The sequence below is a fragment of the Rhincodon typus genome, chromosome 3, assembly GCF_021869965.1.
Source record: "Rhincodon typus isolate 14 chromosome 3, sRhiTyp1.1, whole genome shotgun sequence".
NCBI lineage: Eukaryota > Metazoa > Chordata > Chondrichthyes > Orectolobiformes > Rhincodontidae > Rhincodon > Rhincodon typus.
In genome coordinates this window covers 73,046,858-73,059,763 of record NC_063334.1, presented here as the reverse complement: position 1 = coordinate 73,059,763, position 12,906 = coordinate 73,046,858, and the positions used below count along the sequence as shown (strand labels likewise).

The window sequence follows — 12,906 nt, the reverse complement described above, 5'->3', positions numbered from 1 at the left end:
GCCTCTTTCATGCCCTGTCGCCTAACTTCTTGCTTTAGTTTTAGTAAGTGTTACTTTTAAATTCTGAAGAAAGGGTCACTAGACCAGAAACTTTAACTCTGCTTTCTCTCCACAGCTGGTGCCAGACGTGCTACGTTTCTCAACCAATTTCCGTTTGTTTCTGATTTCCAGCATCGGCAGTCCTTTGTGTTTTGTTTAAACAATTTTTTTTAAAAACTGTTGTCTGCTTTAGATGATTCCTTCCCTCTCCCTTACTTAAAGGTGAAATGTGAACGGGGGAAATGTGAACTGGACGGACCAGAATTTCATTGCCAGGTGGAAAGCGGAAGTTGTTTAGATTGAAAGCCCCAGTATCCAGTAGGAGTTAGTCAGCGCAGTGCAGAGGGAGTATCTCAGAGGGAGAACTTCTGGTTTGCTCTTGGCTGACTCAGCGGGAAGTGGTGTGAAGCGATATGGTGTATATGGACAAAACTCACGCTGATAAGGAGAGGTAGGAGCTGGCGGAGCCTCTGCTTTTTAAAGCGGTGAAGTTTGGAATGATCCGGGTACTTTTGTGATTTTTGTATCGAAATGTCCGAGCGTTCTATTCCGGAACCCTGGAACCCGCTCCGTTGTGTCGTCATGCAGCGGACTGGCGTTGCCCAGTGACGAGGCTGGTGGCCATGCGCACGCTGTTCCTCTGTGAAGTACCGACGGCTGGCAGCGTGCTCCCTCTAGGGGCAGCCCAGCCCAGCCCAGCCCAGCCCAACCCTCTCGTCTACTGGCTGCTAGGTCGGACATAGCGCGGACTGATTTGGAGATGCTGAGCCTGACATAGACATCGGTGTTGGTTGAGATTTCTTATGGGGTGGGGGATAAAGACATCCAGTGACCATTATCATGGTTTCACGCTGTCACCGTCTATCTAATTTTACGAACAAGGCCTCGCTTTACATCTTTAGTTGATATCTATTGCACATCCAGATGTCTGAGAAACTGTAAAGTGCTGAGCAACTGCAAAAACCGGGAATATCTTACATGTGTTATCTGAAATCCCTTTTTTTCGAAAAAACAGGTGACTATCAATAGCTGACAGCGTATGAAGGCTTTCTTTTCTTAAAAAAAAACTATTTAACAGAAACACTTCAATGTTGAAATTATATTTTTGCTTTTAAAAGACCAAATCTACAAAGTGCTGGCGGTGTCATCAACAATGCTATCAAGCACCTGAACAGTGATGCCCAATTTGGGTTCTGCCAGGGTCATTCACTCCTCACATCATTACAGCCTTGGTTCAAACATGCTGCTGAACATGAGCTGAATTCTAGAATGAGGTGATATGACATCAAGGCCACATTCAATGGAGTGTGGTATCCAGGAACCCTAGAAAAACTGGAATTATTGGGTATCAGGGGCAGACTCTGTTGGTTGGTGTCATACCTGACACATAGGGAAATGGTTGTTGCTGTTGGAAGTCAGTCATCTCTGTTCTGGGACATCTCTGTAGGAGTTCCTCAAGGTAGTGACCTAGGCCCAACCTTCTGTGATTTCATCAACGATCTTTCCTCCATCATAAGGTCAGAAGTGGAGATGTTTGCTGATGATCGGGTGACTTGGAAATATTATCGGCATTCCTTCACAACTAGGGATGGGGAATAAATGCTGGCCAGATAGCAATGCCCACATCCCACAAGAATTATTAAAAAAATGCTTTGATCAAAATAATCCAGACCTTTATGGTGAAAATAAGTTAAAATCAATGTAGCAAATGATTGTTAAAAGGAGAGGAGTTAATTTCATTTTGTTTACAGCAGAATAAATTTCTTAAAGGGATGATTTTTAATAACTTAGAAAAATCTTTTTGTGGTGGGTTCAAAACATAAATCAAGCTTTTTTTGTCTTTGAAGGTTTATTTGCATATATCCAGCATACATAAATAGTAAAAAGACTATAGCAGAAGGAAGGCGGATACCAATCGAAAAGGTGAGAAACTAAGGAAGATTCCTTATTTCTAAAAAAAAGTTACACTCTGATCGATGAATGTGTTCTGAAGATGAAGTCTCAACAATAATGTCTGCACCATGGCCCTTATCTCCATGTTGCACCTTGGTCTCTTAGACTAACTTGGCAAGGAGGTGGGATACGGAGAGAAGATTCGGCAGGGGAGATGAATAGCCAAAATTAGAACAGACAGGAAGGGAGTTGAAAACACAGATTGCTGGAAAGGCTCAGCAGGTCTGGCAGCATCTGTGGAGAGAAATCAGAGTTAAAGTTTTGGGTCAACTGATCCTTTCTCAGAATTGATGGTATCTGGGAAAATGTTGGTTTTTATGCAGAAGATAGGCTTGGGGGAGGGGTAAGGAGTAAACTATAGATAGAGATAGAGCTCAAAGAGAGAGGAGAACAATTGGACAGACAAAGGAGTGTTTAATAATATGGCTTGGAGGGTGAATAGGTATTAATGGCTAACAATGGGATGTCCTTACCCTAACACCGGGACTTGTTATCACATAGTTGCTATTACTGTACACCCAACCCATTGTTAGCTACTAACAGTCCCCTACAAGAGAGGGAGTGGTCCTGGACTTAATTTTAAATAATGAAGTCAGGCAAGTGGTTGAATTATCAGTGGGGGAGCATTTTACAGACAGTGATTATAACTCTTAGTTACAAGATTGTTATGGAAAAGGATAAGAATGGGCCTGAAATCCAAGTTCTAAACTGGGTGAAAGCTGATTTTTACTAAGATCAGGTATGAAATGGCCAGAGTGGACTGGGAGCAGATACTTTTAGTTAAATTTGTGTCAGAGTGGTAGGACACATTCAGGCAGGAACAAGGGCCAACTTGTTCCAATAAAGGTAAAGAGTGGGACCAACAAATCCTGTGAACCCTGGTATCAAGGGAGAGATGGGATTGAATAAAGAGAAAAAGGGGCACTTATGGCAGATACTGAAGGCTCAAAACACAGAAACCCTACAAAAGTACAGAATGTGCAAGGGGTCACTTAAAAAGGAAATTGAGAGTGAAAAGGGGGCATGAAAGAATAATAGGTAAAGGAAAGTCCTAAGTTATTTTACAAGTACGTTAGGATAAAAGGACAACTAGGGAAAGAGTAGGGCCCATTAAGGACCATCATGATAATTTATTTGTGCCTGGAGCCAGAGGATGTGGTTAGGTTTCTAAATGAGCACTTTGCTTTGATGTTCACTCATGAGAGGGACGTTGAGAGTATAGAATTCAGAGAGAAGGGCTGTGATATACGTGAAAACGTTAACATAGGCAGAGAGGAGGTTCTGAGTAGTCTGGCAGGCTTAAAAATAGATAAATCCTGAGGGCCAGATGAAAAGTATCCCAGGATGTTGAGTGAGACAAGGGAGGACATAGCAGGTATGCTGACAATAATTTTCACTTCCTTCCTAGCCACAGGAGAGGTGTTGGATGACAATTTCATTATTCGAGAAGAGATCAAGAAATAAATCAAAAAACTAAGGCCCGTCAATCTAACCTCAGCGGGGACGTAAATTTTGGAAGCAATTCGGAGAGACACAATTAATCTGCACTTGGGGAGGCAGGGATTAATCAAGAATAGTCAGCACAGTTTTGTTAAGGGGAGTCATGTCTGACAGACCTGAATTTTTTGAAGAGATGACCAGGTGTGTAGATAAGGACAATGCATTCGATGTAGTCTACTTGGAATCCGGCAAGGCTTTTGATCAGGTTAGAACGTAAGAGGTAGGAAAGTTTTACTGACACAACAATGGGAATTGTTGTGAAAACTCCACAAATCTGACAGCATCTGTGAAGAGAAAGCAGAGTTAACATTCCAGATTCAGTGACTCTTCTTCAAAACTGGAAAGTCTTTATAGTAACTGTATAAGGTGTTACTCAGACCACAGCTGGAGTACTGTGAGCAGTTTTAATCCCCTTATTTAAGAAAAGAGACAGTTCATACCTTCGTACTAGGATGATTCCTGGGATTGACTAATGGTCTTGCGAGCAAAGGCTAATCAGGTGGGACTCTATTCACTGGAGTTTAGAAGAATGAGAGGTGTTCTTATTAAAACATATAGGATTCTTAAGGGGCTTGACAGGATAAATATGAGAGCATGTTTCCTGTCATGGAAGAGTCTAGGACCAGAGGGCATTGTCTCCGAATAAAGGCACCAATTTTAAGACAGATGAGGAGGAGGGTTATGAGTCTTTGGGACTTGTTCCTACAGAGATCCGTGGCAGCAGAGCCATAAATTATACAGCATGGTAACAGACTCTTCGGTTCAACTCATCCATGCCGACCAGACATCCCAATCTGACCTGGTCCCATTTGCCAGCATTTGGCCCAAATCCCTCTAAACCCTTCCTATTCATATAGCCATCCAGATGCCTTTTAAATGTTGTAATTGTATCCGCCTCCATCACGAAGCAGCTCATTCCATACACGCACCATTCTCTGCATGAAAAAGTTACCCCTCAGGTCCTTGGCTATTTACCCCATCCATGCCCCTCATGGCTTTATAAACCTCTATAAAGTCTTTGTGTATATTCAAGATTTAGATTGATTAATTGATAGATTCAATTAATCAATCAGGCAATTAAATGCTATGGGGAAATGCAGGAAAGTGGACATGAGGAATGTCAGCTCAGCCATGATCTTATTGAATGGTGGATCAGATTTGGGGCTAAACGGCTTACACCTGTTCTATTTCTTATGGTTCTGCATGGGAGACTGATCGTGAAGGCCCATGGGTTCCAAATAAAATTGGCGAATTGGGTCTAGAATTGGTTGAGTGGCAGGAAGCAGAGGGTGATGGTCAAGGAGTATTTTTGTGACAAGAAGTCAGTATTTAGTAGAGTTCTGCAAGGATCGCTGTTAGGGCTCTTGTTGTTTAGACTTGAGCGTAGAAGGATTAATCAGCAAACTTGCAGGTAATACAAAAATTGATGGAGTGGTAAATAGTGAGGAGGATAACCTTAGATTACAGGTGGATGTAGACAGGCTGGTCACATGGGTTGATCAACAGCAAATTAAATTCAGTACAGATGAGTGTGAGAGGATGCTCTTGGGTGGGACAAATAAAGCAAGGGAATACATGATGAACTGTATTATCCGGGGAAGTACTGAGGATCAAAGGGACCTTGGTGCACATGCCTAACAGTTCCTTAAGGTAGTAGGACAGATAGATAAAGTGGTTAAGAAGGCTTATGGGATACTTGCCTCTGTTAGCCAAGGCATAGAGTTAAAGAATGGGAAGTGATGGTGGAACTATGTAAAAAGGTGGTTAGACCACAGCTAGAGAATTGTGTATCGTTCTGGAATCCGCGTTATGGGATAGCACTGCAGAGGGTGCAGAGGAGATTTACGAAGATGTTGACTGGACTGGAAAGAGATTGGATAAACTGGGGTTGTTTTCTTTGGAGCAGAGGAGAGGAGGGGGCACGTGATTGAGATGTATAAAATTGAGGGACACGGGACTGGAAGAAATGTTTCCCTTTGGTGGAGGGATCAGTGACTGGGTGCTGTAGATTTAAGGTAAGGGGCAGGAGGTTTAGAGGGGATGTGAGGTTTTTTTTCATGCAAAGTATGGCGGGAATCTGGAACTCATTGTCCGTAAGCGTGCTAGAGGCCGAAATACCCGTAACATTTCAGGACTATTTAACTGTGTACTTGCAATGCCAAAGGCATACAAGGATATGGGCCAAGTGCTGGAAAATAGGATTAGAATAATTAGGTGGTTGGTTTTAACTGGCGCAGACTCGATGGGCCGAAGGGCCTTTTTCTATGCTGCAGACCTCTGACTCTGACACACTCCTCTGCTCCTCTTCTCCTTTGATGATCTTATTCTCCAATTTTATCTAGCACTGCTCAAGTCACTCACTGGCTTCCATCTCAGAAATTTTCTCAGTCTCTTCTCTAGCCTATAGAGGAAGCAGCTTCTCATCCTGAGTGATTTTAGTTTTAAACTTGACTTCCTTTGCTCAGATTATTCTTATCGGTTCACTGGCTTCAACCATGTAGATTTTTAGTGGCTCTTCATTGTCCAGCTCTGTGCGATTGCCTTTGCATGCTTGTATTCATGGTGCAATCACATCAATTCCAACATAAAAGCAAAGCACTGTGGATGTTGGAAATAAAAACAGAAACTGCTGGAAAATACTGCAAGGTTGAGAATTTTGTGAATGGCTGTGTTTAAGGGCAATGCCCCTTGATGTGTAGAGTGTTGCAGGCCATGAGTGTGAAAGGTGAAGAGTTACACCTTGCTGAAGGTAGTAAAAATGAGTGTACCTATGGCACGAAAATTTATTTCACGCAGGTAAAGAATAATCAGACTGCAATAATATTTTAGATTAAATTTTGAACTAGTTGTAAGATCTGGGAAAGTGCAGCATCACATACTTAGTCAATAAATTTCTTTGCAAGCTAGCACATCTGCATGTGTGCAGATAGATCATGCTGATTATTTTTACATTGCAAAATTGGCAAGGCTTGGGCTTAGAAGAAAGGCAGAGGGAAGTAAAGAGAGAGGAAACTCTCTAGGGATGTAGGCACCCATGAATTACAGGAGTTTCTGATCCTTTACATATGAAAGGAAGGAGGAAGTGTTGAAGTTTTGGATGGAACACAAAATGACATGAAATTAGTAAATGAACTACAATTTTGGGAAAATATAAAGTTGCCCATTTTGGCAGGAAGAATAAAAAAGAAGCTATTATCTACATGGTGAAATATTACAGAGCTCTGAAATGCAGAGGGTTTTGCTGTGGATGTAGAAAAATGCTAGTATGTAGGTAGAGCAAATAATTAGGAACACAAATAGGATGTTATTATTTATTGCAATTGCTGTTCCAATGGAGTCATCAAGCCGAAACATTACTCTTTATTTCAGTTCCTCCAAAATTGGCTGACTTGCTGAGCAGTTTCCCATTAATTTGAGCAATAGTTTCACTTTCTCCCTGAATTATTGGTATCAGTACAGGCTGGTCCAGCTTAGGATTAGCTTAGAGATTGTGTACAACTGACACCAAACCCTTCCATTAACTTTGTGATATTAGATATCTCCAGACCCTTCATTAGTTGCAGGACCTTTTGCTACTTGTTCCTAGCTGCTGGAATTTGCTACCTCAATCTCTTCCTGCTCCCATCAAATGTTAACAAATCTCCTGAAGGTCCATTTCTTTCGTAAAACTTCTGATTTTCTTGTGTAACCATTCTTGGTATCAATTTTCAGTATTCCATGCAGTTGCTCTGTGAAGTGCATAAGGACAGGCTTTGCACAAAACATGCAACATCTGTAGAAGCTGTTTTGTCATTGATATTTTCTTTTCTACAAAAGGCTGTTGAAAACCCAACTTTTGGAGAAATTCGAGATGTTTGTGCAGCAGCTGGACTGGTTGTGGCTGTAGAGGTATTTGTGTTTAATATTTTGCTGAATATTTAAGATTTCTGGTGTTTTACTCACATTCTATTAATATAGAATTTATACTGTTTTTCAGAATAAACTGTACCCACGCGAGTGGAACAGAGATGTACAATTCAGAGGTAGAATAAGAGTTCAACTGAAAAATGCAGATGGGTCCTTCTGTTTAGAACAGTTTCCCACACGTAAGTAATCACATCTGCAAAACATATACAGTGGTCTGTTAACTGCACACCGTGCCTGTGCATGGGCTGATTTTTATTTTTCCTGGAAAATGGCTATAATCCTATGCACTTCACTTTTTCAAAGCAAGTAGATAGGTTCCACTGTTAGGTTTTTACTGATTTAAAAACAGAAATATATTAACATAAAATTAACCTAAAGATTGATTAAGGTGTTTGACAAAGTATCACTTAACAGACTTTTTTTTTAGCCAAGTTAAAGCTGAAGGTAATAAAAAGGCTAAGAGACTGAGGACATAAGTAATAATGTAGTTATATTTCATGCTGGAAAGAAGTAAACAATGAAATTCTTCAGAAGTTGGGATCTCTAAGGGCTATTAACAACAATCTGAGATGAGGGCATCATTTCAAAGTTTGCAGATGACATCAGCTTGAAAATGTAGTGAATATTAGTGGTAACAGAATTCAGTAAAACTTAGGGTGCTGAAATGGCAGATGAAATTCAGCATGACTTTGAAGTAATATATGATGTGTACATATAGGCAGGGAAAATGAGAATAAAGTAATATAAACAAAATGTTACAATTCCCCTTTAAAAGGGTTGCTGTAATAGAGATACTTGAATGTATGTACGCGAATGTTTGAAGGTGACAGGACAAATTGAGAAGCCTTTTTTGTTTAGAAAGCAAATGGGATCCTTGACTGCCTTAGAATGTGAAGGGAAGGAAGTTAAACTGTACTTCCTAAAAGACTGGTTTGATCTCGGCTGGAGTACCTTGTTCAATTCTGAGTGCAATGTTTTGGGATAGATGTCAAGAGCTCGGAAGAGATTTGCTGGAATGATAGTGTTTGAAATGAGAAAGAGCATGGGACTAATTAAATAGCTCTGTCAAAAAGCTGGCACAGGTTCCTTGGTTCTGATCACCACCTCACTATGCCATCCATGACACGATTCCAAACTTTTGGGTAAAAATTAGTTTTCAAGACCATGTTCGGTTGCATTGACCAGTAACAGATTTATTTTGCTTAAATTATCTCTATTAGTTATAGAATGTTACTTGAGGTGCGTAAGAAACTGACTTTTCAATTTGCTGCAAAAACATCAAAGGCCATAAATCAGTGAATTCCATGTATCCAGTTGTACAGGAGTCAGTTTGTGTGAAGGTTCTGTTCATTTATGTACACTTGCCTACTGGTAACTTTGCTTATTTGGACATCAGCCATGACTTTACAACATGTCCAAGTGCTGAGTTGTATTTATTTAAAACGGAAACCTCTTGTCTTTTGATACCAATTGTTGTTTTATCGCCAGCCTGTGACATTGCACTTATAAAAATTACAATATGGAGACAGGATGTTTGGTCTGTATTCACGTTTACGCACCATGTGAGCAGCCTTTGTAATTCACTGTGTCCCTATAATACTTTATTTCTGTTTCTTTTAACCTCCTATCCACCCTAATGTTATGGATTTTACTTCAATTGCAATCTCTGCACTTCACAGCCTGCCTGATTCCACTGGCTGAGTTTTTAATCAGGCAGCAAAATCTACCTTCTAGTTTGTAAATAAAGGAGGTTAGCCAATTGAAGACACTGGATAATCTGACTAACTTCACTTTGCAAGCACTTATTTTTGACTGTTTAGCTTGGAACCTTGAGAACGGGGAAGAAAGTTTAAAGCTAGAGGCCTGTGACTAGTATGGAGCTGGAAGAACACAGCAGGCCAGGCAGCATCAGAGGAGCAGGAAAGTTGATATTTCAGGTGGGGACCCTTTATCTGAAGAAGGGTCTAGACCCAAAATGTGTGTTATCTCTGACTCCAGCATCTGCAGTTCTTACTATCTAGGCCTGTGACCAGTGGTGTGCCGCAAGGATCGGTACTGGGTCCGCTGCTTTTTGTCGTTTATATAAATGATTTGGATGGGAATATAGGAGGTTTAGTTAGTAAGTTTGCTGATGACACCAAAATTGGTGATGTAGTAGACAGCAAAGAAGGTTACCTCAGAGTACAATGGGACCTTGATCAGATGGGCCAATGGGCCGTAGAGTGGCAGATGGAGTTTAATTTAGATAAATATGAGGTGCTGCATTTTGCAAAAGCAGATCAGAGCAGACTTACACACTTAATGGTAAGGTCCTGGGGAGTGTTGCCAAACAAAGGGACCTTAGAGTGCAGGTACATAGTTCCTTCAAAGTGGAGTTGCAGGTAGACAGATTGGTGAAGAAGGCGTTTGGTACGCTTGCCTTTATTGGTCAGTGCATCAACTATAGGAGTTGGGAGGTCATGTTGTGGCAGGACATTGGTTAGGCCATTTTTGGAATATTGTATTCAGTGCTGGTCTCCCTGCTATAGGAAAGATGTTGTGAAACTTGAAAGGGTTCTGAAAAGATTTACAAGAATGTTGCCAGGGTTGGAGGGTTTGAGCTATAGGGAGAGGCTGAATAGGCTGGGGCTATTTTCCCTGGAGCACCAGAGACTTGAGGGGTGACCTTCTAGAAGTTCATAAAATCATGAGGGGCATGGATAGGGTGAATAGCCAAGGTCCTTTTCCCAGGGAAGGGGAGTCCAAAACTAGAGGTTTAAGGTGAGAATGGAAAGATTTAAAAGGGACCAAAGGGGCAACGTTTTCAGGCAGAGGATGGTGCGCGTATGGAATGAGCTGCCAGAGGAAGTGGTGGAGGCTGGTACAATTACAAGATTTAGGAGACATCTGGATAGGTATTTGATTAGGAAGGGTTTAAGAGGGATTTGGGCCAAATGCTGGCAAATGGGACTAGATTAATTTAGGATATCTGGTCGCCATGGATGAGTTAGACCGAGGGGATGGTTTCCGTGCTATATAACTCTGACTCTGTGTAGGAAGCAGGGCACTTTTGTTTTGAAGGAACATCTTGAGATTTTCTGTAGGATCACTGTTTTTCAGGGATTTTTTTTCGTTCTCACTTGCTGATTTATTAGGTGGTACAGTCGCAACAATATGTTCTGTATTTGTATTGATGTGTGGGCTCATTCCTCCCATGTAGTCCCTTGGGATCAAGGATGACTTTCTTCCCATCCAGAATTGTGGGTCCTGAGATGACCACCATCCAATGCTGGATCCTCACACCCTGCCACAAATGCTGTTTGAAAAGGCAAATGGGTGGGATGCTTGGGTTTCCACATGCTTCTTGTGGATAATTGTGTTTGACCTCTACCACGGACTGCAAGCAATGCTCAAAATGAGGGACACCTTCGCCATTGCTTTTTTTTTCTAGTTTCACAGCTCTTGAGCATGAGATTCCCACTCCTGGTGGGGTTATTGCATTTTCCAAGGAGCGTTTGAGAATGTCCATGAAATATTTCCTTTGCCCTCTTGGTAACAATGCAACATGATGAAGCTTGGAGTAGAGTTTGTTTTGGGAGTCCTGTGTTGGCATGTGTGTTCTGCCTAAAGGAGCTAATTGACCGTTACCAGTGCCTTTTGCTAGGGATGTTGTCCTGAAAGAGGGTACTTATATGGAGCATTTATCCTGCCAGCAGATGTGCAGGATTTTGTGAAGGCATCGCTGGTGATATTTCAAGGGATGTGAAGTGTCTGTTTACATTGTCCACGTCTCCAGTGCATTCAGGAGGACAAGTAACACGGCTGTCCTATAGACCATGAGCTTGAAGACATGTTTAGGTTCTTTGTCATCAAACGTTTTGTTTCTTAAGTGACCAAAGGCTGCACTGGCACATAGTAGACAATGTTGAATTTCATCATTAATGCCTTCCCTCCATTATCTTGAGGCACCCAAGATTTGGGAGAGTCTGAGATCAGATGGCACAATCTCAGAATAAAGGGTCATACATTAAGACAGAGATAAGGAGGAGTTACTTCTGACGGTAGTGAATCTGTGAAATTCTTTATCACAGGGCTGTCAAGGCTGCGTCGTTATGTATATTCAAGGTTGAGATGGACAAATTTTTTATGTTAAGGGAATCGGGGATTATGGAGAAAATGGAGCTGAGGATTCAAATCAGTCATGATCTTATTGAATGCAAGGGCTGAGTGGCCTACTACTTCTCCCATGCCTCATGGTTAGTTTCAAGTGACCACTTTTTGTTGAGTCAAGAAAAGAACAGCTCATTGGGCTAGAGGAGAACAGAGGCTCAAAACTCTATTTTGTCTCCAGAGGTTTCTATGCTGAGTCTGCAAACAGAAGTCTAAACTGATGAACTAATTCAAAATCACTGCTAAATTTGTAAAGAAGATCTGCTTTCTGTCTCCTCACACAGGAAAGTCAATAATGTTATATGTGGCAGAAATGATTCCAAAACTGAAGACGAGGACGCAGAAGGCTGGAGGAGGAGATCAGAACGCACAACCAGGGGAAGGTGGCAAGAAGAACAAGAAGAAGAAGAAGAAGTAATTCTGTTGATGTCGCTGGCTTTACGTATTTATTTTGAAAACATTCTTGCATCTTAAATTGAGCATTCTGTTTCATTTGACCTGAACTGTCACACAAAGCTACCACCATATTTTTCTTTAAATTCTAATATTCTAATCAGCAGGAAGGAATAAACTCAAAACATTACGGTTGTTTTAAGATGGGAATATTTCTCAAATGTTTTCAAAAAATGTGCCCTGTTATCAATCTTTCATTGTCTGATTTTTTTTTTTTTAAGTTGACGTCCATCAGTAAAACAAACCTATCCATTGATCCTGTGACAGCTGTGAGTTATGTAAGGTGCAAATCAAGTCCCCTTGTATGACTTTAAAATACAAAGCCATTTTTTGAATATTTGAGTGTTATTCATGTTTTCTGGCTCACTAGAATGGAACTTTAACTATTAAAGCAGGAACAGAATACTTGGTATGTATCTCTGACAATGCTCCTTTTAGGAATGAAAGTTGAAAAACAGCAAGGTGACATTTTAAAACTAGATTTTGTCAACACATGAGGCTACACAATTTGGCTGACCTGGATGCATGAAGTCTGTATCATGAATCTTACTATATCTCCACACAAGTTAATAGTTATAAAGCATGCCAAAGCTGTCTGACAAGCTTTTTTTGCTTTAACAGAAATTAATGCATTTGTCAAGCTGATTGTAATAAAATAAATTGTTCTGTTTTCACTTGGTGTCATATTTTCAAAACCAAATTTAATTGTTAAAAACCAGAAGAACTGTGGATGCTGGAAATCAGAAACTAAACAAATTGGTTAAAACAATCTCATGGAGTGGCATGAGACAACAAGGTGCAGGGCTGGATGAACACAGCAGGCCAAGCAGCATCATAGGAGCAGAGAGGCTGACGTTTCGGGCCTAGACCCTTCATCAGAAAAGCACCTTTTCTGATGAAGGGTCT

General features: G+C 41.0%; 1 protein-coding gene across 1 annotated transcript; it reads left to right on the top strand.

Annotated features, from left to right (window-relative positions):
* The first annotated feature begins 284 nt into the window (after window positions 1-284).
* srp19 (signal recognition particle 19) lies at window positions 285-12,670 on the top strand. Its single transcript, XM_020529513.2, has 5 exons — window positions 285-490; window positions 1,887-1,962; window positions 7,309-7,380; window positions 7,469-7,577; window positions 11,832-12,670. Exons 1-5 carry the CDS (start codon window positions 453-455, stop codon window positions 11,963-11,965), a joined length of 429 nt encoding a protein of 142 aa, XP_020385102.1. The 5' UTR covers window positions 285-452; the 3' UTR covers window positions 11,966-12,670.
* Window positions 12,671-12,906: the final 236 nt, after the last annotated feature.

Bases quoted from the DNA above. Each gene is read 5' to 3' on its own strand.
- srp19 (XM_020529513.2), top strand. From the start codon at position 453: ATGGTGTATATGGACAAAACTCACGCTGATAAGGAGAG. The intron at 491-1,886 runs GTAGGAGCTGGC...TTGTCTTTGAAG, and splicing joins ACTCACGCTGATAAGGAGAG to GTTTATTTGCATATATCCAG. The intron at 1,963-7,308 runs GTGAGAAACTAA...TTTCTACAAAAG, and splicing joins GGCGGATACCAATCGAAAAG to GCTGTTGAAAACCCAACTTT.